The sequence below is a fragment of the Salvelinus sp. IW2-2015 genome, unplaced genomic scaffold (genome assembly GCF_002910315.2).
Source record: "Salvelinus sp. IW2-2015 unplaced genomic scaffold, ASM291031v2 Un_scaffold1113, whole genome shotgun sequence".
NCBI lineage: Eukaryota > Metazoa > Chordata > Actinopteri > Salmoniformes > Salmonidae > Salvelinus > Salvelinus sp. IW2-2015.
Genome location: NW_019942732.1, coordinates 535,204 through 560,736, shown reverse-complemented (window position 1 = coordinate 560,736; position 25,533 = coordinate 535,204). Strand labels below are relative to the sequence as shown.

Below are 25,533 nucleotides of genomic sequence, written 5' to 3'. Positions count from 1 at the left end.
ACAAGAACAAAGAACTGACAAATAGGAATAGTGACATTCATGGAATAAGATGTTAAACCACACCTTACAGTAAKTCCAAAAGGTGACTCGCAACTACATTTTCTTTCAGATATCTGAATATTTGTGACATGGACCACTTACCTGGTCCCCTCAGAATAGATGCATTGGTTGAACAACTAAAGTAGTAAAATCAGACTTCCAACAGGGGACATAGCCGTCTCAAATACAAAGAGGCAGAGGATCATCTGTTCAGATGTGCAATTTGTTCATTTAATTTCAAATGGAATGAAAATGGCTAAGTACAGATATAAAGTACATGGTGGTTTCACAAATGGAGGCAAACCATACAAAAAAACATTGCTATCCATTGTGCGCCACAACAGAGTAGCGAGGCTTTAAAGGCAGATAAACCAGATCCTCCTCCAGCAGGTCTCACATTCAGCACCTAGTGACTTCCTGTGTAAAGCAGTGGTGGTGGGTGGCTGTTATTGACGGCGGATGGTACGAGCACGTCAACACTCCTCTCCCGATCAGTTGGACTTTTTGCCCTGCGATTGAGCATCACTGCTTGCCTGTAGAAAAGGGATTCAGAAAAAKGATTCATAAACTGAACTATAAAAACAACAATTTCAAAGACTTCACTGAGTTACAGTTCATAAGGAAATAAATTAGGCCCTAATCTATGGATTTCACAACTGGGAACACAGATATGCATTTGTTGGTCACAGATGCCTTAAAAATAAAAAAGGTATSGACGTGATCAGAAACCAGTAAGTATCTGGTGTGACCATTTGCCCCATGCAGCRTGACAACTCCTTAACATAGAGTTTATCAGGCTGTTGATTGTGGCATGTGGAATGCTGCCCCACTCCTCTTCAATGGCTGTGCGAAGTTGCAGGAATTGGAACACTGTCGTACACGTCGATCCAGAGCATCCCAAACATGCTCAATGGGTGACATGTCTGGGGAGTATGCAGGCCATATAAGAAATTACATTCAGCTTCCAGAAATTGTGTACAGATCCTTGCGACATGGGAACAGCCGTGCATTATGGTGAAACATGAGGCGATGGCAGTGGATGAAGGGCAAGACAACGGGCCTCAGGATCTCGTCACGGTATTGCTGTGCATTGAAATTGCCACCGATAAATGCAGTTGTGTGCATTGTCCATAGCTTATGCCTGCCCATACCATAACCCCACCGCCACCATGGGGCACTCTGTTCACAACGTTGACATCAGCAAACCGCYCGCCCACCCAACACCATACACACTGTCTGCCATCTGACCGGTACAGTTGAAACCGGGATTTATTAGTGAAGAGCACACTCCTCCAGCGTGCCAGTGGCCAAGAAAGGAGAACATTTGCACACTGAAGTCGGTTACGACGCCGAACTGCAGTCAGGTCAAGACCCTGGTGAGGACGACATGCATGCAGATGAGCTTCCCTGAGACAGTTTCAGCCAGTTTGTGCAGAAATTCTTGGGCTGTGCATCAGCTGTCCAGGTGCCTTAGACGATCCCGCAGGTGAAGAAGGTCCTGGGTTGACGGGGTTACACGTGGTATGCAGTTGAGGCCGGTTGCACGTACTAGAGGTGGCTTATGGTCGAGAAATTAAYATTAAATTCTCTGGCAACAGCTGTGGTGGACATTCCTGCAGTGGATCGATTATCTTGGMAAATGAGAAATTATGACTAACAAGTAAACAAATTTGTGCACAGAATTGAGAGAAAGAAGCTTTTGTGCTGGTACCAACACTTCTGGTATTTCTGGTACCAACACTTTACATGTTGGGTTTATATTTGTGTTCAGTATAAAAACACAATGACTATGTATAAATGAACAGCTATAGTTAAACTGAAAGCATTAAATAGAAGGTAAAAACATAGTACAGTCTAGGGTTGCAAAGGGTCRGAAACTTTCCCGGAATTTTCCCGGTAAATTTTCCATGGGAAGTTTAGCCTGGGAATTTAGCTTAAAATCATTAAAATAAAGTAAGTTTATAACAGTGAACCTTTTTTGWGGGATACACTTAAGGCAATTCTAGRTGTGCACTGCACTCTTCCATCACTTGCAGCTGATTCTYAAGATCTTGCACACTAATGAGATGCTATTGAGCCCAAACTACTACACGGTCTGAGCTACAGACTACACTACATATGTGAAGAATGCAACAAAGATGCATAATCTGGCCAAGTGCATAAAGTTCCTTCAGCGCTCACATCAAGCAACCTCTGACAAAAGTCCCTCTACTTCTATTCGAGGTGAATGCATTGAATCTGCTCATCAATGACATCATGGCACTGAAAACCATGGATACACTCTACAAGAGAGACAAGGAAATAGTTAGGTATGTGAAGGGTCATCAAGTTATAGCAGCAATCTACCTCACCAAGCAAAGTGAGAAGAATAAGAGCACCACATTGAAGCTGCCCAGCAACACCCGTTGGGGTGGTGGTGTCATGTTTGACAGTCTTCTGGAAGGGAAGGAGTCTCTCCAAGAAAWGGCCATATCACAGTCTGCCAATATGGACAGCCCCATCAAGAGGATCCTCCTGGATGATGTATTTTGGGAGAGAGTGGTAAGCAGCCTGAAACTCCTGAAATCTGTAGCAGTAGCCATTGCACGGATTGAGGGATGACAATGCCATCCTGTCTGATGTTCAGACTCTGCTTGTAAGAGAAGAAATCCATACGGCCCTGCCCACTTCACTGTTGCTCCAAGCAGAGGAAACAGCAGTTCTGAAACGCATAAAAAAAGAGCAAAGTCTTCTGCCTGAAGCTCATACACGCCGCAGCGTACGTTGGACCCCAAGTATGCTGGCAAGAGCATCCTGTCTGGTGCAGAGATCAACAAGGCCTATGGTGTCATCACTACTGTGTCTTGCCACCTTGGCCTGGATGAGGGCAAGGTTCTTGGCAGTCTGGCGGAGTACACTTCCAAGCAAGGGCTTTAGGATGGAGATGCAATATGGCAGTCGTGCCAACATATCTCATCAGCCACCTGGTGGAAGGGACTTTGTGGATCTGAGGCTCTTTCCCCTGTTGCCTCCATTATCCTCCAAATCCCACCAATATCAGCCACTTCAGAGCGCAACTGGTCCTTGTCTGGGAACACACACCAAAGTACGCAACAGGCTGACCAATATAAGGGTTGAAATATTGGTGGCCATCCGGGAAAATKTAAGTCATTTTGAGCCTGACAACGAGCCATCSTCAACAAGGTTGGAAAGTGACAGTGAAGAGGAGGCCTCAGAGTCTGATGTTCAAGAGGTGGACATTGAGGAGGTCCAGGGAGAAGACATGGAAGCCTGAGGAAGACAACCAAAGCTTTAGTTTCTATCATTTTACAGATGTATGTTGAAAACCTTTTTCATTYAATATTCCCTTTTGTTGTTCGTGAAATCATCCCATGTGAAGAGTCAACTAAAAAAGTTGAATTTGTAACCAAATGTTTATTTATTTTTTATTTCTATTGGAAGGATTTGATCATTTGCAATTGTCTACTTATGATACGGTAAAAAGGTTTATGTTTCCATATGATATGGTAAATATATCCAATGCAATAAACATCTACATTTAAATGGTATTAATATTAATTTTCATATATTTCCRTTAATTCCAATATATTCTCGTTAATTCCCACGGAAAGTTTCGACCTCTAAATATTCCCCAAAATGTGCAACCCTAGTACAGTCCATTTTGTAATTTAAACAAGTAAACAAAGTAACAACCACTGCATTGGCACAGTTTATTATATAATTGAAAATAGGCATTTTCTGATAATCAAATGGCCTTTCTACCTAAAAACGTCCACACAAAGATTTACAATGTTACAGATAAGGCAGTAAAGTCTCAAGTTTAGGTAGGTTAACCTTTAGTTCCTTGTATTACTGAAAGGCCAATCTCGAATTACAGCACGTCTCTCCGCACTGCTTACCCTGAGAGCTGATAGCCGACGTGACCTCTGGTCTAAATAAGTAACACGATTTAGCCTTTGTGTATAGGTTACACGAACATCGGGCCACTGGCCAGTGAATGCGATTGAAAACGGTCTAAACATAACCGGGTTTTCTCCTGTTTACATTTGAATGAAGTGGGCAGGCTAAAGCAGCAGGGTAAAGGACTTGTGCCAGGAGCCTTGTGCCAGGGAAATAAAGTCCCTGATACCAGAGTAGCCCCATGTGATCAGGTGCAACGAGCTCAGAGGGGTTCCAAAACCCACAGATCCAAACATTAAGTAGCCATGTACGCTACACGTGTACCAGACCACCTGCCTGCTGACATGTCTGGAGCCTCAAGTGACAGCAAAAAAAAAACTAAAACAAGAGACACGACAACGCAGCGCATGTGGGAGGTCATTCAAGAAGCTGTGACATATGTCTGAGTGGTAGAAATGTAACATGTCTTTTAAGTCATAAACGCCTGGTAGAAATGTAGGCTTCTTCAACTTGTCAAACTTATTCATGAGACATGTTCGTTGCAGAAGAGTACGCGTCTTCCTTTTATTTTTTTTTGCAAGACATCCGGCTGACTCCCCTGCCAGTAAAAGTGGGAAGTGTTAATTTTATCATAAGACTATTGCTCAAGCATCAGCCATGAGAAAGCCCCACACAGTTTAGAGATGGGACTGGGATGTGTTCASCATTACTAAGTAATTAGTCACAGCTCAGGTCAATATACCCGTGGGACTTGAATGGCCACAACATGATGTAGGGTTAGTGCAGTGTCTTGGTGCAGCACTCTAGGTTGAAGAGTTCACAACGCAAACATCTGCCTCCGTGACCATTGACAGGTCTTTAGTTGACATGGATTACCTTCCTGTACGGTTGTGATATCATTACTCCTCTAATCAGCAGCTCGTATTACAGAGTGCACTAAAAGAGACACAATTAATCATTACAACATGTACAATGACCGATACTGTGATAGGGTGTGTCCTAAACTAGCTCAGATCCATGCTTCCCAGCACGTATACATGATGACATCCATTGTTACTCAATGAGATCGTTACCTGATTGTAGTAGTTTTGCTCAGATCAGTGTCTCTGTCAGGGTTTCCATTAAGAAAATGTGGCGCTGGACATTTAACCGGAAACATTTTACATTTTCCAGCCGTTTTAAAAATGTAACGGACCCATATGCATTGGATGCGTAACCTGATTAGAACATCCACCCACCGTGCTCAGAATAACAGAAATCACATTTATATTATGGTAACTCATTAACAGAACATGTAAGTACAGGATGGAACAATGTGCGGTCCTTCTTACCTAATTCTGATGCGCACTTCGAAGACGTTCGAATAACTGTCCACATTTACTTTTCCTCAGCCAACAAGACTAGTAACAAACAGCAAAATCACTAGCCTATGTCGACCTACAATACCCCATAGTAGCAAAGTTAACCTATTCTATTGGAGAAAGAAATAGTAAATAATACTCCAAACAGACTCTGGGCCAGTCTTGAAGGCACCACAAAAGGCTGCAGCAGCTCCCGTGCTGCCTGACAGATTATCCACTCAAAGGCTCTGTATCTTAAATCGTGTGATAAAGACACATAACGAATACACCTGTACAAACGCAGCAATTTAATTCCACTAAATTTTGCAAATTGACCTATAGACCGATAAGCATGACCAGTCAATGTATTTCATCAATAAATAGGGTAAAAAGCATCGATTTTTTCCCTCTCCCGGACAATTGAGTAAAAGCTGGCTATTACCGGCTAACGGAAACCCTGGTGTGGTTGTTTGTGCATCTGTGGGAGTGTGTGTGTGTGTGTGTCTGCACACACACACACACACACACGTTCCCAGTACGGACCTGCAGCTTGGAATGTTCATTGAGCAGGCGGTCATACTCCACAGTCAGGTTCTCAGCCTGCTTCTTCATCGCCTTCACATCACCGTCAGACTTCAGGAGGACTGGGGGCACACACACACAATACAGTCAGGACAAGAGGGCACACACACAATACAGTCAGGACAAGAGGGCACACACACAATACAGTCAGGACAAGAGGGCACACACACAATACAGCCAGGACAAGAGGGCACACACACAATACAGCCAGGACAAGAGGGCACACACACAATGCAGTCAGGACAAGAGGGCAGGCCACTGTACACTTCACTGATGATCAAATTACATTTTGGGGTTCTCACCCCATTTTCATCCAGCTATCACCATTTGGTAGAGAGAACCTCTACTAGAGGTTAAAAAAAACAATTAATAAAATAAAATAAACTTAAGTCACCTTTCTTTGTGGCTTCCAGCTCATCCTTCAGAGAGCGCACCTCTGCCTTCAACGTCTTGTTCTCCTCCTGCACTCCAACTCCAGATGGCTTCTTGCCCACTTCTGGGACAGCGACGCCGGCATCCTTTAGTTTCTGACCAGAAAGATGAAGAATTTCCTTTAACCCCTGATTAAGGGTTGTGGACAACTGACTATACTGAACAAAAATATAAAAACGCAACATGCAACAATTTAAAAAGATTTTGCTGAGTTACAGTTCATAAGGAAATTAGTGAATTGAAATGTATTCATTAGGCCGTAAAAGAACAGGGACATTTTCAGCTTCCAGGAATTGTGTACAGATCCTTGCGACATGGGGCTGGCCGTGCATATGCTGAAACATGAGGTGATGAAGGCAGATGAAAGGCACGACAATGGGCCTTAGGATCTCGTCACGGTATCTCTGTGCATTCAAATTGCCATTGATAAAATGCAATTGTTATCCTTGTCCATACCATAACCCCACCATGGGGCACTCTGTTCACAATGGTTGACATCAGCAAACCGCTCAACCACACAACGCCATACACATGGTCTGCGGTTGTGAGGCCGGTTGGATGTACTGTCAAATTTTGTAAAACGACGTTGAGGTGGCTTATGGTAGAAAAAGTAACATTAAATTCTCTGGCAAAAGCTCTGATTGACATTCATGCAGTCAGCATGCCAATTGCACGCTCCCTCAAAACATCCGTGTCATTATGTTGTGTGACAAAACTTCATTTTAGATGGGTCTTATTTCCCCCAGCACAAAACATGCTGTTTAATCAGCTTTTTAATATGCCACACCTGTCAGGTGGGTGGATTATATTGGCAAAGGAGAAATGCTAATGAATAGGGATGTAAACAAATGTGTAAAGAATGAGAGAAATAAGTCTATTGTGCATATGGAACATTTCTGGGATCTTTTATTTCAGCTCATGGAACCAACACTTTACATGTTGTGTTGATATTTTTGTTAAGTGTAAAAAAAAAAATGTCCTACAAAAGTATGACATTTAGACACATTGTGGGTTTCATTAAGTCTTCCTGTAAGCAGGTCGTCATCTGCTTTTCACTGTGGGTTTTAGGTAAKTCAGCATTCTACATAGTCTATGCCCCTTACCTAAACCTCTACTAGCTCAGACCCATGCTTCCCAGCACGTACAGGTATGACTAGGGCCCTGTGTTTGGGTTAATCGTGTCACATGACCTGGATTTGAACCTTATCCAGAAACTAAAATTAGACCAAAAATGAAAGCGATTGTCTGAGGATGGTACTGGACCATCTGAGGGGACAGTTTGATGAAATAGCTTTAAATAAAATGTTAAAATCTAAGTCATGTGACATAAAAAAAACAGGACATTACTGATGACCCATCCATTGTTTTGCACTAAGATTGTTGCCTGTTTAATATTACTGTAGGAGGTGTGGTCAGACTGCCCCAGAATGACCCCATTCCATGGCCACCAGAATCATTCTGCAGCTGCATGACTTGGGGCCCGGACGATACCAGTATCGCGATACTCAGTATCCTGGCAAGGAAACACGAAGCGGACTTTACTTCTTTAGGTAAAACAGATGCAATGTTAGAAAAAAAACATGGTTGTCATCCAGAGTCAGATGGATTTATTTTCCAAGCTACAGCACACAATATTTAACATACATCAGGTTATTAAAGGACAAAAGTGTTTGGTATGCTTTGTGTTTTCATTTTTGCCACGGGAAAAAATGTTGCAATACCGTTACCGTCACAGCCTTAATGACCATTAGCGTGACTGGTTCCATCCAGCCAATAGCCTCAGAACAGGTGTTCATACCAAGCCCACCACCCAGCTGCTGGTCTTGGCCCTGATCCTCTTGGATTGCAACAATGACTCAAAGCCTCCTTCCACAGAATCATCCACCACACCACTCATATTTGAGGTGTATCAGTCTTAACACAACATACATTTGATTGCTTCGATAGTTTCCTCTGATCCATCTGCATTTAAGTAAATTGTGTGTGTTTAGTAGTGTGTATCAAAAATAACCAGCGAAAACATCATTCAAACCAAAACGTTCAAAGTAATTTGCATGACTCATTGGTACAAATCATTTAAAATATATTTCTTAAGGCCATCAGACCAAAACTCACTAATAAACACACACACATCACCAGGAACACAGAATCCATGTCCTAGAGGGACATTAGGAGCCATCACTGATGTCACTAGGACCCGATTAAGGACTGCCATTTGAAGTGTCCCAACTAGGTCTAACAGGAGAATAGCTTTATGTCAAAATAATATACAGATCTGGGTTAGGATTTTCCCTAAGGTCAAACAGACCTTGTAACTAGGGCAGAGGATTTGTGATGTTCCTTACAGACAGATTCTAAGACTAGACAGAATGTTCTAATCTAGGCTAAGAAATGCTGCGTGCTGTAAAATAAATCAAGCCGTTACAGTGTATTTGTTTGATGACGCAAGTGAAAACGCAAAACACATAGCTAGCCTAGTTGTAGCTCAGATTGTACATTTATAGCAAGGAACCTCATACATAAGCTTGGTTAGATCAAAGAGAAGAAACATTTCCATATCACCTAGTTGGAGTCCACTTTAGTAAGCTCAGTCCACTACAGAAGATATTCATTCTAGTTTAGAAACTGGGTGGTACGAGCCCTGAATGCTGATTGGCTGAAAGCTGTGGTATATCAGACCGTATACCACAGGTATGCCCCCCCCCCCCAAAAAAATAATAATAATGTTCTAATTACATTGGTAGCCAGTTTATTTACGCAACAAGGCACCTCAGGTGTTTCTGGTACGTCGCCAATATACCACGGCTAAGGGCTGTATCCAGGCACTCTGCGTTGCGCATAAGAACAGCCCTTAGCTGTGGTATATTGTCCATATACCACACCCCCTCAGGCCATATTGCTTAAATAGATCAATAGTTGGGTTAGTCAAGAGTCTGGCTCAGATAGGTAGTGCAGGGAATCAATAGCAATATGGACAGCCATTAGTGATTGGGTAGAGGGAGCCCAGAGATTTAAAGGACATGCCTAACAGTGCATTTCAGGGTTAGCAATGGCTGGGCCTTCTGAGGACGAGCTAGTCACAATACATTTAAAGCCTCTGGCCTCAGTGAGGGATAAAATAGATTAATAAATCACTTATATTATGTTCAACTTTATCTTATGTAAGCTGCACTGCAATTTAGTTTTCTTTACTGTAAACCAGGGATCATCAGCTACATTCAGCCACAGGCCAATTATTTATTGAGTGGAGGGTCAGGGGGACAGAACATAATTATTAATAATTTGTAGACTGCAAATAGACAGCAAGAAACCTGTCTAACTCTGAATGATCGGTTATGAAAAGCCAACTGACATTTACTTCCACGGTGCTGACCTATTGCACCCTCTACAACCACTGTGATTATTATTTGACCCTGCTGGTTATCTATGAACGTTTGAACATCTTGGCCATGTACTGTTATAATCTCCACCCGGCACAGCCAGAAGAGGACTGGCCACCCCTCAGAGCCTGGTTCCTCTAGGTTTCTTCCTAGGGAGTTTTTCATAGCCACCGTGCTTCTACATCTGCATTGCTTGCGGTTTTAGGCTGGGTTTCTGTACAGCACTTTGACATCAGCTGATGTAAAAAGGGCTTTATAAATACAGTTGATTGATAATATTTGACTAAAACAATCATTTCAAACCTTGCTTACATTTGTATACAATCACTTCTCTATAATGCGTAGGAATATTTGGGAAGAGACTTCCAAAATTAATATCACTTGGAGCCGAATTGCTGGCGGGCCAAATTTGTGTAAATAAAACCTCTCCATCTATCTAAACATAATTATTTCCATCCCCACATTGCTGCAGTGTTGTATTTTATCTGGCTTATGATTCCACTCTTCAGAGCATTACACCCATTTGCTGGTCATAAATAATGATGGCATATTCAGGGCCATGGCTTGTGGCGCATCCACATGCATGGTGACCTTCTGCAGACCAGAGATCCATATTTTGAATGATTACATTGTCACCTCCGTAGTTAAGGTGCATTACAAGCTTCAGCCACAGTGCTTATTTACCAAATGAAACCAGTTTGTTGATTAAATCTAAACTCAAACACTCAGCCCATAGAAGGACGAGAATATATGTTTGCTCACTCTAATTCAATACTCTTTGGTAGGAAAATATTCCAAGTGTTTATAAATGCATTGGAGTAAATTAAGCCTTTTCCAAACACTAGTAGTTTATTCAGAGTATTATAGGGATTAGGTCCAGACCATATAATATTAACAAAGTGAGCTGCAAAGAGAAACCTCAGAAAAGTGGCAGTTGTGATCTAGCAGAACATCCCAACCACAAAGACATCAGCAGAGGGAGTATGTTGTGACGTCAAGTAGCCTAATACCACTAGCATACTGTTTCTCATCTCAAACACTTAATATGGCAATAACAAGGGACTTAAAGCCATCATAGCAATTGGGATAATGGTTGGTWAAAAAAACTAAATTATGACGTAAAATATAAACCTGTCAAGCTACAGTTAGTTTTTTTCCTAATCTCTTGGATGACTGATTCAAATAAACACTGATTGTATCGGGGTGACGATGAAGCTGTTAAAATCGTTAACTGCTTGAAGTACAGTGTTGCCCCCCTGTGGCTGTCAAAGGAACAGCAGCAGAACGCTGGTTAAATGAAACTCTGCACATATTGTTCTTCCTGCGACACCTAGCTCTGAGGAATGTTGGACACTCAAACAGTAAAACACTGCCACAAGACTTTAGTAAACGTAGGATGACATCCTGTTCCACATAAATCACGTGCAAGCATTTACCTAATATCTAAGGATGTCCTATGTGTTGACCTTACGGAGAAAGCCAAAACTCCTGTAAAGGTCACGATTGACATCAGAAGCACAACAGTGTCCTGTATAGCACCCAAACCCAGCTCACCGCCTGCAGTTCCTCATTCTCCTGCATGTACTTCTTGGCAGCATCACTGGCCCCCTCGGCTTGCTTCTTGAAGGCCTCGTTGGAAGCCATCAAAGTGGCCTGCTGAGAGAGCAGGGTTGCCAGTCGCCTCAGCAACCTGGACATGGGAAGGGGTTTTAAAGGGTCACTGACTAATTTCCAACTTTTAAGAGTGTTTCAAAACAGTTAAGATTTACGATACAGTATACTTAGTCCATTTACATGGAAATAGATTGACATCAGCATACAAATACGCAACATATTACATGCAGTACGGAAATCTGGGGAGTTAGAAAACAAGTCACGTTTAAAATGTTAGCATATTCAAAAATGCATTAGAAATGGCAATCACCTTTACAAGACACAACCATGGCTTAGGCCCAAGATTTGCACATTTCCTGTAGTTTCAGCAGTATTCAAGGAATCATGATGAGGTAAATGGCAGCATTTAAGGGTATCAGATGATAAGACATTTATGTGAGTGACGGGCCCCAGTCTTATTGAAAAGGTCAAACTGGAACCAAGATAAAATTACAGCACATTACTTTGTGAAAGTGCATCACACTTCTAGGAACAGTTGACCAGAAAAATGTCTGTCGCGTCAATTAACCAAGGGCAATGTGGTAAACATATTTACCTCAATTTCATACTTGAAACAAATCCGAAATATAAACCCTGTCAATCTGAACTTGTCATGAATTCCAAATAAATCAAATTGTGACATATTTAAGATGTTACGTAATACGACATCATTGTGCATATCATGTTATTCCTATAAACAGCCTGATCTCAACGACCAGAGGTAACATAGTAAACGTTAATCCTGGACACTCAAATAAGTATGATATGTTACATTTGGTATGGTTACATAAGACAGATGGTTACTTAAGGCAAAAGTAGGGTGGTTGGTCAGGGTGGATGGTTGTTCGTGTAACGAGCAAAGGTGGCGAATTTGAATCTCATCACGGACAACTAACTACTTATCACTTTTTACCTACTTTGCAACTACTTAGCCCATTTCTTTAACCCTTAGACCTAACTCTTCAACTTAACCCTAACAGCCAGCCACCCACCGTTAGCCAGCCAGCCAGCCAGCCACCCACCGTTAGCCAGCCAGCCAGCCGGCCACCCACCGTTAGCCAGCCTGATCAAACTCATCAGCATGATGTAAACTCAGCAAAAGAAACATCCTCTCACTCAACTGCGTTGATTTTCAGCAAACTTAACGTGTAAATATTTGTATGAACATAAGATTCAACAGACAAACTGAACAAGATCCACAGACATATTATTCCAATTGTCACCTGAACAAAAAGGGGGGGGGGGGGTCAAATCAAAAGTCAGTATCTGGTGTGGCCACCAGCTGCATTAAGTACTGCAGTCCATCTCCTCCTCATGGACTGCACCAGATTTGCCAGGTCTTGCTGTGAGATGTTTCCCCACTCTTCCACCAAGGCACCTGCAAGTTCCCGGACATTTCTGGGGGGGAATGGCCCTAGCCCTCACCCTCTGATCCAACAGGTCCCAGACGTGCTCAATGGGATTGACGTGCCCAGACTCTTCGCTGGCCATGGCAGAACACTGACATTCCTGTCTTGCAGGAAATCACACACAGAACGAGCAGTATGGCTGGTGGCATTGTCATGCTGGAGGGTCATGTCAGGATGAGCCTGCAGGAAGGGTACCACGTGAGGGAGGAGGATGTCTTCCCTGTAACACACAGCATTGAGATTGCCTGCAATGACAACAAGCTTAGTCCGATGGTGCTGTGACACACCGCCCCAGACCATGACGGACCATTCACCTCCAAATCGATCCCACTCCAGAGTACAGGCCTCGGTGTAATGCTCATTCCTTCGACGATAAATGCGAATCCGACCATCACCCCTGGTGAGAAAAAAACACGACTCGCCAGTGAAGAGCACTTTTTGCCAGTCCTGTCTTGTCCAGCGACGGTGGGTTTGTGCCATAGGCGAAGTTGTTGCTGGTGAAGACCTGCCTTACAACAGGCCTACAAGCCCTCAGTCCAGCCTCAGCCTACTGCAGACAGTCTGAGCACTGATGGAGGGATAGTGCATTCATGGTGTAAATCGGGCAGTTGTTGCCATCTTTTACCTGTCCCGCAGGTGTGATGTTCAGATGTAACGATCCTGTGCAGATGTTGTTACACGTGGTCTGCCACTGCGAGGACGATCAGCTGTCCGTCCTGTCTCCCTGTCTTAGGCGTCTCAGTATAGACATTGCAATTTATTGTCCTGACCACATGTGCAGTCTTCATGCCTCCTTGCAGCATGCCTAAGGCACATTCACACAGATGAACAGGGACCCTGGTCATCTCTTTGTTTTTCCAGAGTCAGTAGAAAGGCCTCTTTAGTGTCCTAAGKTTTCATAACTGTGACCTTAATTGCCTACCGTCTGTAAGCTGTTAGTGTCTTAACGACCGTTCCACAGGTGCATGTTCAATAATTGTTTAAACCCTTTACAATGAAGATCTGTGAAGTTATTTGGATGTTTATGAATTATCTTTGAGAGACAGGGTCCTGAAAAGGGGACTTATTTTTTTGCTGAGTTTATATGCTTCTTCAAAATTTAATGGAGATTTAAGTGACTACTTGTATGCTAAGGAACTGCATGGATACTTATGTAAATCCTGCCATAACAATCAACTATAGCAGCATTTATACCAACTGTGGTGGTGGATTCTCCTTACATTCAAATAGTATATGCAATATCTGGCATACTTAAGTTGAGGTCACTGTATTCGGCAAGGGGCACATGCACAAGATAAGCGTCAGCATTGTAGAGAGTTACTGGTATGGGATTTTTATGAATAATGACTAAATGATGTATACATTTAACTTAGAACTATAACTAAACAGAATACTACTATGTTACTGTATGGATGTATGAATCGTATTATAATCATAATACTGAATATAATGTGTGTAGTTTTAGTCAAGAATTAGAACAAGGACTTTCTGTTCCTTGTTAGAAACGAATGGAGCTATTGTCAGACCGGCTGGAATGCTGTGTTCCTTACAAGACATTCTGTCTCTACCCAGGGAGGGGAGAGACCTTGGGCTTGTAGTAGATTGTTTAACAGGTGGCAGACAATGAGGGAAGGCTTGTGAACTATACTGCCATTGTATCTGAGAGGAGGAGAGACATTTATGATGAAATATGAGGTATATAAACTAATGTACATGATATTTTGGGGACAGCTCTGAAAATAAACGCTACTGATTATTTATGAGACTGGACTCTGTCCATTTTATGCAAATAAGTATCTTACAAATTCTTAGAAACGTGTTTTAATTGAACATATAGGAAATAAATTCCTCTAACAGTTACACAGGGGGCAGATGAATGCATTTAGCCTAGTTTGCGCTCATGCTCATGTCACACAAACTGACCTCACCTCAGTCCATGTTCAGTTACTGTGTTAACTTAAATCAGCACATTTCACAACACTTTCACAAAAATGTTTGACTTTTCTTTGATATTCCTACTCGTTAGTTTACTGCAATGGTTGTTGACCTTTAGAAAATAGGTATCACTGCACTTGAAAACAGTATAGGGTTTTTGATGTCACATGCACAAGTCGTGAAATGCCTTTCTTGCAAGCTCTAAATCCAACAATGCCGCAATCAACATCAATGATAGCACTAAAAATAACAAGGTGGAACAAAAACGAGCAAGAAATAAAAACAGGAGAAAGTAACAAGCTATATTCAGGGTCAATTTCAATACCATGTGTAAACAAAAGTCATGTAATTTGTAGTTATATCATTGTTGTAATTCCCTTAGATATGCAGAAGTGTTGGATGTGGTACTAATATCACAAACGACACATCCCTGCTGCCTTCAGCAGGCCTAATACAAAAGCTGGAGTGAACCCATCCACATGGAGGAAATATGGAGGAAATATGGCTGCAAATAATCTAACATAATATGCATAATATGCTGTAAATCAGGGATCATCAACGAGTTTATATTATTTCTTGAGCGGATGGTCAGGGGGCCGGAACATAATTACTAATCATTTGTAGACTGTAAATTAACCGCAAGAAGCCCAAACCGATATATTTGAATAGTCATTATACAATCATTATAAACCTTGCTTACATTTGTATAAAACCACATCTCCATCAGGCTTGGGGCGGTATAACGGGGTATTTGGAAAAAGCCACAGGATGGTTCTTCAATACCGGCAAAACAAGTTTTTTTTTTTAAATTAAATGTGAATATTTGTAGCTACTATTTAAGTTAATACCCACAGTCAACTTGTGCAATACGTTTAGAGATAAAGCAGATTGTGTTCAACTTGTGCAATACGTTTAGAGATAAAGCAGATTGTGTTCTTAATTTCACCGGTCATATTATTTTACATTACGAAGCTTACCATAGTTCCCCAGAACAGTTGAGCCAGTCACGTGTTTGTAAACAGTACAACGGGAGAAAGCAGGAGATGGTGAGTCCATAGTGTTCTACATCTATCGGCGAGTCTGTTGTGCAACACACATGAGGTGTAGTTAAACTTGTATGCAATTCACTACTAAATGTTTGCCATCTGATTTCTTACGATGGCTTCCTACCAGAAAGAACCAGGTGTTTTTTTGACTGGCAGCATGTAAAATGTAACGGACCCATATGCATTGGATGCGTAACCTGATTAGAACATCCACCCACCGTGCTCAGAATAACAGAAATCACATTTATATTATGGTAACTCATTAACAGAACATGTAAGTACAGGATGGAACAATGTGCGGTCCTTCTTACCTAATTCTGATGCGCACTTTGAAGACGTTAGAATAACTGTCCACATTTACTTTTCCTCAGCCAACAAGACTAGTAACAAACAGCAAAATCACTAGCCTATGTCGATCTACAATACCCCATAGTAGCAAAGTTAACCTATTCTATTGGTCCTCTTGTTGAGAAAGAAAAAGCCTACTCCAAACAGACAGAGAGTTGTGGGATGATAGATCCCAAATTCATACAACCAGTAGGACTAGGATAAAAAAATGTTTTGTTGAAAAGCAAAATGAGTATGACGCAACAGATCAGAACATTTAGCTTCAAAATGTTGATCAACTATTATTGTTTCTTCACATTATAAGCGCAGCAATGTGCACAACGCAGCAGGCTACGCGCGATCGTTCATTCCATAAAGCAATTAGCGGAAAAACTGTTTTCAAAAGCGCACCGCACATTCAAGAGGTTTCATGTGACAGAAGAAAATATCCATTAGGAATTTAGAAAGAGGGGAGATCAAATATGCAACAACTAGCATGGGTTCCTAATATGACTAGGATTGTGCCTTTGGCTACTGGACAATGAAAGAAAGTTGATATAAAATAATTGCCTCTACAGATAGGGTCTGATTTTGGCTAGGCTACTTTAGAGCAAGGTAAAACATGCCTCATAATGTGCCAATTTCCCCCGGCTTGAAGCCAGGAAACCATGGCCAGAAGTTAACTCATCCAGAGATCTTTCTGTACAGTTGCCATTTTTACCCCCCCCCCATGCTGCTCTTCCTTCAGAAAAGCATGCTTCACAACTTCATTAATTTGCACAATTTCTGGTTCACTTTCACTTGTAAAACTGTATGAGCTGTATTTGCCTATCTTTGCAAATAGTCATGTTCGTTTTCGTTCGTTAGCATTTAGCTAACAGTGTTTATGTGATTTTGCTATTAGTTTGTCCAAATTTTGTTAGCATTCTGGTAAGAGGCCAAATGGGCCTTTCTTGCATTTTTAGCGCCCCATTGTGTGCTATGCCGGTAATACAGTAAATCCCAGGATGAGAGAAGGACGGTATTAAAATCTGGATACCGCCCAAGTCTAGTGTGGATTATGCATGGGAATACTTGAGCAAATTTCCTAAATTAAAATCACTTGGTGTCAATTTCCTAGTGTTAATTCTTATGTCCAACAATGCCACAAATAATCTAACATGATGCAAATAACATGCTGTAAACAATCTAACATGTGTTGTCTATACGAAAGGAGTAGACGACGTTTCAGCCATGTTTAAATAAAAAAGTGTATATTTGATGTCCCTATGCACTGTTATGTAACGCCATAAATGAGTTACTTTGATGCCATTTAAGTGGCCAGACCCTGTGTGTGAGGTAACACTAGGCAGCTAGTAATGTGAATCCTGCGCTATAGGTCTACAGCCAAGCATGGCATTGAGGCTAAATTTAAATCTCATCACCAGTTGCTTGATCACATGTCATTTCTTTTCTCAGACGCAGCTGCCCAAAAGATTACAAGTCCAAACACCCAAACCTGGAAGCAGTGGTAGAGCAAAGTAGTAGCACAAATAGCTGTAGTAGCCACTCGAAGGTCTATTAATAGCATACCATTCAGAGTAATATGACAGGGTCCCTGTATGGAGAAGATATGCAGACTGGACACAACCAGGCATTAAAAGAGTGTTGTATATACACTACGTCAGACAATGCTCATCCTATCATGTTAACCAGAGTTTACACTTCGGATGAGACTTGTGAATGGAAAATGTCTAGCTAGCTAGATAGCTAGCTCCCCCTCCAACCGGACATTCCTTCAATAGCTACTGTAAAATCTCAGTAGATTAGTAAAGTATACACACCACCTACTCATCACTAGCATAAGGGCAAACAAACATATCGTTTGGGCTGATGACAGAACGTAAGCTTTCATCTTCATGTCTTTTGTCCTACTATCAAGTGATTCCAGCTATTCTATAAAGAACATGAATGGCAGTTATTTTAAACTGTAAAGGTCATTATTTCATAATTCAATCAGAAATATGGTGACAAATGGTTGGTTCCTGAAAGGTACAGATGCCTACAGTGATTGTGTACTAAGAAACCAGGAGCACTAGTGAAAAATCAGAGTAACTAAACATCAACTCCCTACCTCAGTACCCATTCTAGAACAAGAACAGACTGGAGCCAGTTGGTGTGCTCCGGGCGGGGGAGGAAGTGGGCAGGCATGGATACTCACACACACAGGAGCAGGGCGAAGCCAGCAATGTACTCATTCCTCTGGGCCCTGAACAGCTTCATGTGAATGTGATCTACGGCCACTGGGTTGTTGGTCAGGTCCACCTTCTCAGTCACACTGTACTTTCGCACCTCCCTGAACGCATCTACATAGAAACAGAGACAAGAGCATGGGGAAACTATGGAAGACTAAAGTGGTTTGGGTTTTTTCTCAGCCACTACACAATTTGTGATCGTGAGTACAATTAACAATAAATGATCAAAACCTGTGAACAAAGGTTGATGTGATATGTTTGGGTGTAGACCGTAGATGACACACACTTACCAATTAGTAAGAAAACTAGAATGGCAATGGCTACAATGAAGGAGGTGTTTCCATAATATGCGATCGTTTGAACCAGACGAGATTTGAAGATCTTACTCCATCTGCAAAGATACATTCATTAAAAAAGGGCCAATTCAGCAGTTAAAAAAATATATCATAATATCAAATAATTTGTGGGTAACAATTAAGTATCTTCCTGTGATCGTATTAAATTAAAATGGTAAAAAAAAAAAATCTCTTCTTAATAAAGAGAAATTTCTCAGGCAAGAATTTTGCCATGACTGTGTCTGGGAATGGTCTGAATGGGGAGGGGAAAACATAAAACTAGTCATTACTGGTAGGGGTTTGGAACTTCTTATTAATATGTTAACAAATTTACCAGCTGGTCGTGTCACCAGGCAGGCAGAAACTCCATCCCACCAAAACTGGCTGAAATTTCAGGCATTTTCCCCCAAACAGCTCTTACACTAAAAGGGCATTAAGATAATTATCCCAATTTCACAGTATTATTCCAACCTCCGTGTGGAAATAGACACAGGCAAGTCACATTTTTGACAGCATTGGGCCTTTTCAAGTCTTGTGTTCAATTTCAAATGGTAACAACTCATCGTATACCGAGACTGGGCAACCGCCGTATATCTTAAAGATATTATTCAACAGGTTATTGAATGACAAGAAATAATCACTCCATTCAAAATGATTGTTGTGTAACCCAACCAAGTCTCAAGGGAGGTAAGTCACATTTTGACTAAAGGCTATTGGGTAATATGTGTTTAGTGTTTGCAATTCCCACTGCCAAGATCACAATTAATTAAGTGGTTATGTGATCAAATCTTTTTAAGCAATCGAGGAAATACATAAAGTTTTTTTTAAATGGCAAATTAGATACTGCACTAGTGTAATTAGACTGTGTGCATGGAGACGGTTTGTTTTGACCAGTTGACTGCAGTTCAACTGGGTTGCTCACCTCTTGGGGGAGATGAAGGGCACACACAGAAGCAACACAAAGAAGACCTCCGCATAAAGGAATGTGGCCACGGCAGTCCACTGTAGACTCATGTTGATCAGATAAGATTCTGTGAGAGAAAAATTGCGTTTGTTATTAAGCAAATAAAACAAAGTAACGCCATTRTTGAAATCAACAATACTACCGTTATCCAACAATTCAAGGTTATTAGTGTGCTTGCTGAAAACTTTCAAACAATTTTAACATCTTCCATTACCATAAACATACTTTTGGACAGTTGAACATGACAGTCTAAATCAGGTCATTCTATCCTTGAATTAATGCTGGCACAAAATKTTCACAATTTCAAGGAGAATGGAACAGAGACAGCAAGAGAGATAGGCCTACTGCTAGGAAAGCTGAGTGGCCTGCTGTCCATCCCTGCCCTATGCCTTGCCAAAACAGACATATTCAGTCAAAGAAGTTGCCCTAAAGACGCAAGAGTCTCAACAAGACAATGGTGAATAAAATGATATTTTCACTTTACCCGTTGTACATGCTGTTGGTCCTTTTGGCAGTAGGAAGTGGAGATTACTTTTCTGTGGATATTTTTTGTACACCCGAGGGTAGATACTGTCGCTTGTATATTTAATATCCTGATACTCTGCACGTGATGCACAATATGTAAACAACAAAATGTAACTAAACTTCGTCAACCGAAGCACATTCCCACGCAAATCAGCTGGAAGCGATTGTGAAATTTGCCAGCTGATCGCGTGGGACAACTTTCGATCTGTGGTTTGGTTAAGCTAGGCCAGCCATGGTTTACATATTGTGCAAGGTGTTCGTCACGTGCGAATTGCATCAGTATTGTAAATACAAACCGATATACAGACCAGCGTACTGAAAGTCGGGTTAATAACAGTTCCCTGTGGATATTTTGTCTCAGATTMCCYCYGACACAAGGACAAAATCAGCGGACAACAGGTAAAGTAAGTTAAAATGAAGTTTATTTCAACATTCTGACATGTAATAGGGCTGTTCGGGAATGCTGAGTCTACATGTCAGAGAGGAGATAGTAAGTCTTCCACTCTCAGATTCAAAAAAGAGGCTGTCTTGCTGACCATGGGCTACTTAATGTTTATTTAACTTTATTTAATTAATCAGTTAAGAACACATTCTTATTTACAATGACGGCCTACCCCGGCCAAACCCTAACCCGGACAACGCTGGGCCAATAATGCGCCGCCCTATGGGACTCCCAATCACAGCCAATTGTGATACAGCCTGGAATCGAACCAGTGTCTGTAGCACTGCGATGCAGTGCCTTAGACCGCTTGGCCACTCTGGAGTCCTAAACATAATGAGACTAAGGAACTGGATCAATGACATAGCGCTTTCAAAACTAGAATATGTTATGAACTTTTTTGCCCGCTTTGAGGACAATACAGTGCCACTGACACGGCCCCCCTACCAAAACCTGCAGGCTCTCCTTCACTGCAGCCCGAGGTGAGTAAAACATTTAAACGTGTTAACCCTCGCAAGGCTGCAGGCCCAGACGGCATTCCCAGCCGCGTCCTCAGAGCATGCGCAGACCAGCTGGCTGGTGTGTTTACGGACATATTCAATCAATCCTTATCCCAGTCTGCTGTTCCCACATGCTTCAAGAGGGCCACCATTGTTCCTGTTCCCAAGAAAGCTAAGGTAACTGAGCTAAACGACTACCGCCCCCTAGCACTCACTTCCGTCATCATGAAGTGCTTTGAGAGACTAGTCAAGGACCATATCACCTCCACCCTACCGGACACCCTAGACCCACTCCAATTTGCTTACCGACCCAATAGGTCCACAGACGACGCAATCGCAACCACACTGCACACTGCCCTAACCCATCTGGACAAGAGGAATACCCATGTGAGAATGCTGTTCATCGATTACAGCTCAGCATTTAACACCATAGTACCCTCCAAACTCGTCATCAAGCTCGAGACCCTGGGTCTCGACCCCGCCCTGTGCAACTGGGTCCTGGACTTCCTGACGGGCCGCCCCCAGGTGGTGAGGTAGGTAACAACATCTCCACCCCGCTGATCCTCAACACTGGGGCCCCACAAGGGTGCGTTCTGAGCCCTCTCCTGTACTCCCTGTTCACCCACGGACTGCGTGGCCATGCACGCCTCCAACTCAATCATCAAGTTTGCGGATGACACACAGTGGTAGGCTTGATTACAACAACGACGAGACGGCCTACAGGGAGGAGGGTGAGGGCCCTCGGAGTTGGTGTCAGGAAAATAACCTCACACTCAACGTCAACAAAACAAAGGAGATGATTGTGGACTTCAGGAAACAGCAGAGGGAGCACCCCCCTATCCACATCGACGGTCAGTAGTGGAGAAGGTGGAAAGTTTTAAGTCCTCGGTGTACACATCACGGACAAACTGAATTGGTCCACCCACACAGACAGCGTTGTGAAGAAGGCGCAGCAGCGCCTCTTCAACCTCAGGAGGCTGAAGAAATTCGGCTTGTCACCAAAAGCACTCACAAACTTCTACAGATGCACAATCGAGAGCATCCTGTCGGGCTGTATCACCGCCTGGTACGGCAACTGTCCGCCCACAACCGTAAGGCTCTCCAGAGGGTAGTGAGGTCTGCAGAACGCATCACCAGGGGCAAACTACCTGCCCTCCAGGACACCTACACCACCCGATGTCACAGGAAGGCCATAAAGATCATCAAGGACAACAACCACCCAAGCCACTGCCTGTTACACCCGCTATCATCCAGAAGGCGAGGTCAGTACAGGTGCATCAAAGCAGGGACCGAGAGACTGAAAACAGCTTCTATCTCAAAGCCATCAGACTGTTAAACAGCCACCACTAACATTTAGCGGCCGCTGCCAACATACTGACTCAACTCCAGCCACTTTAAAAATGGAATTGATGGAAATTATGTAAAAATGTACCACTAGCCACTTTAAACAATGCCACTTAATACAATGTTTACATACCCTACTTACCCATCTCATATGTATATACTGTACTCTATATCATCTACTGCATCTTGCCATCTTTATGTAATACATGTACCACTAGCCACTTTAAACTATGCCACTTTATGTTTACATACCCTACAGTACTCATCTCATATGTATATACCTACTCGATACCATCTACTGCATCTGCCATGCCGTTCTGTACCACCACTCATTCATATATCTTTATGTACATATTCTTTATCCCTTTACACTTGTGTGTGTGTGTAAGGTAGTAGTTGTGGAATTGTTAGGTTAGATTACTGTTGGTTATTACTGCATTGTCGGAACTAGAAGCACAAGCATTTCGCTACACTCGCATTAACATCTGCTAACCATGTGTATGTGACTAATAAAATTTGATTTGATTTGAACAAAATGGACTAAGTTTTTGTTGACTTTACTCTTCGTCAAAGTTTAAAAAAAATGCGTTTATGGAGTGTTAGGGAGAATTTAGTTAATGCACACGCGCACTTCAGAGTAGACATTCCCTAACGGAAATATGCAAATACATGCGAGAACGCGCAAATATGATCTCGCTAGCTCTGCCCCTTCTTTGCCTGTTCCCACTGACTAATTTGTTCCCATTGGATACGATAGGCTGTGGTCTATCTTCGGTTAGTTATAAACATCGTTGACTACACTAGTAATACTTGCAATATGCAGAAATCGCGGCGCTATTTCCTGGTTGCTAAAATTTGACGTTCGCCTAATTTCAGTTTGTGACAAAACAAGCAACCGTGTAGAGAATCGTCGCACAGAAAGTTAAATATTGTAACTTTAAGAAACCTGTCAAGCTGGTTTACAAACGTATTCTCTGTCGTTCTGCCCCTGAGCAAGGCAGTTAACCCACTGTTCCCAGGGCGCCGAAGACGTGGGTGTCGATTAAGGCAGCCCCCACACCTCTCTAATTCAGGATGGGTTTGGTTAAATGGGGAAGACACATTTCAGTTGAAGGCATTGAGTTGTACAATTGACTAACTACCCCCCTTTCATCAATGATGGCTAGCTAATTATACAAATTGGTAATAGCTGCTAACTAACAAGGTAGCTACAGGGCTCTACAGTGCAACCATTTTACTCAGATATGGGCCTAAATATTTATGTGCGACCTGGAATTTTTTATTTAGGAGCTCCAGCGCGCATAGGCTTTATTACCTCAAACCTCATTGTGCTTCTAAATGTGACGCACACGTGCTTCTTGCAAAAAAGGTCGCTTAACAAGCCAACTGTTTATAATATCTGGCTGGACATTACGTATAAATTACTAGTAGCTGGATGGCTAGCTGGAAGTTTGGACAAAGACCAGACATTGCAAACACGAAATGACGTAGATAGCTAAATATGCTAGTTAAGTAGCATGGTAGCTGGATTTCGCGCAACTGTTGTGACAAAGTTAACTGCTAATGTTCAGCACAGGCCTAATAAAACTCACTTTATGCAACGGTTAGCAGTACTCACCTACAACACCTCAATTATTGGATGCACGGAGACTGGTCTTCCTATAGGGATCTCGACCGCTGAGGTATATCAAAACAGAAACGACGCGTTGTTCGCTTGAGCGCTAATTAGCAAAATGCATTCTTGAAGACTTCCCAGCTAGTTACTTCCTACTTCCGGTGCCAGCTCATCTCATCATGAGACGGGGGTAAAGGTTAAATTGCCCCATACTATAGTGTAGTTGAGTCAGAGATACATTCCAGATACTGATGTAGATCATCTTTGTCTAAGGTCAGTTAAAGCACAAGACTTCACATCTGCTTGGTGAAAGAGGGCACAGATCAAAAGTCCATAAAATGAGGTTGGGCAATCTAATCTATTTTAGAGGGTTTACACTTTTACCACAGCCACAAATGCTATATCGTAAAAATTAATGAAAACAAAAATGTACTTTTTGGTCATAACTTAAGGTTAGGGTTAGGCATAAGGTTGGTTTAAAATCATATTTTAAGAAGATAAATTGTAGAAATGGGCGGGAATTATGACTTTGTGGCTGTGGTAACTAGTGACGACCATTTTAGAGGTTTGTAGCCTTCCATAACATGCTAGTGGGCCCTCTTGTCAACTAAAATGGTCTGGTAAGTGAAGAAATATATGTTTTTTTTTTTTTTTTACTAATACATTACATATCATTAAAGAAAAAAATAAAAGGCAAAGAAAATATTTTGACATCTAAGCATGTTTATCTGAGAAAGCTTGAACCAACATTGACAATTTTGTAAAATATTTCAGTTTGCATGACATAAAACTAGGACATTTATTTAATTTCATACATAGTTATTAGGCAATAATTACACACACGTCTCCCAAATCATGTTTTTGTCATGCGCATTAACATTAAAAACGCCCGACCCCACCGGTGTGATTATTACCTCTCAGGGTTTAGAGCTTGAGGTAGTCACCTCATACAAGTGCTTGGGAGTGTGGCTAGACGGTACACTGTTATTTTAGCACATATCAAAGCTGCAGGCTAAGCTAAGGTTAAATCTAGACTTGGTTATCTGCATCGTAATCGCACCTCGTTCACCCCAGCTGCCAAATGAACCCTTATTCAGATGACCATCCTACCCATACAGAGACGTAATTTATAGATCGGCAGGTAAGGGTGCTCTCGAGCGGCTAGATGTTCTTGACCATTCAGCCATCAGATTTGCCACCAATGCTCCTTATAGGACACGTCACTGCACTCTATACTACTCTATAAACTGGTCATCTCTGTATACCCGTCGCAAAACCCACTGGTTGATGCTTATTTATAAAACTCTCTTAGGCCTCACTCCCCCTATCTGAGATATCTATTGCAGCCCTCATCCTCCAAATACAACACCCGTTCTGCCAGTCACATTCTATTAAAGGTCTTCAAAGCACCTGGGTCGGTCCTCTTTTCAGTTAGCTGCAGCTAGTGACTGGAACGAGCAGCAAAAAACACTCAAACTGGACAGTTTTATTTCCATCTCTTCATTCAAAGACTCAATCATGGACACTCTTACTG

The 25,533-nt window shown here is 42.1% G+C and overlaps 1 protein-coding gene across 1 annotated transcript; it reads right to left on the bottom strand.

The window, feature by feature from the left end:
* Positions 1–248: 248 nt before the first annotated feature.
* On the bottom strand, positions 249–24,135 carry bcap31 (B cell receptor associated protein 31). The gene is made up of 8 exons (XM_024137145.2): positions 24,003–24,135; positions 19,535–19,643; positions 18,568–18,668; positions 18,244–18,388; positions 11,228–11,363; positions 6,256–6,388; positions 5,823–5,923; positions 249–572 (listed from the first exon to the last, which is right to left on the bottom strand). Exons 2-8 carry the CDS (start codon positions 19,624–19,626, stop codon positions 531–533), a joined length of 750 nt encoding a protein of 249 aa, XP_023992913.1. The 5' UTR covers positions 19,627–19,643; positions 24,003–24,135; the 3' UTR covers positions 249–530.
* Positions 24,136–25,533: the final 1,398 nt, after the last annotated feature.

Excerpts from the sequence above, each read along its gene's own strand:
- bcap31 (XM_024137145.2), bottom strand. The coding sequence starts at position 19,626 with ATGAGTCTACAGTGGACTGCCGTGGCCACATTCCTTTATGCGGAGGTC. Across the intron at positions 18,669-19,534 it reads CCCTTCATCTCCCCCAAGAG|ATGGAGTAAGATCTTCAAAT; the intron begins GTGAGCAACCCA and ends GTATCTTTGCAG. Across the intron at positions 5,924-6,255 it reads GCTGGAAGCCACAAAGAAAG|TCCTCCTGAAGTCTGACGGT; the intron begins GTGACTTAAGTT and ends GTGTGCCCCCAG.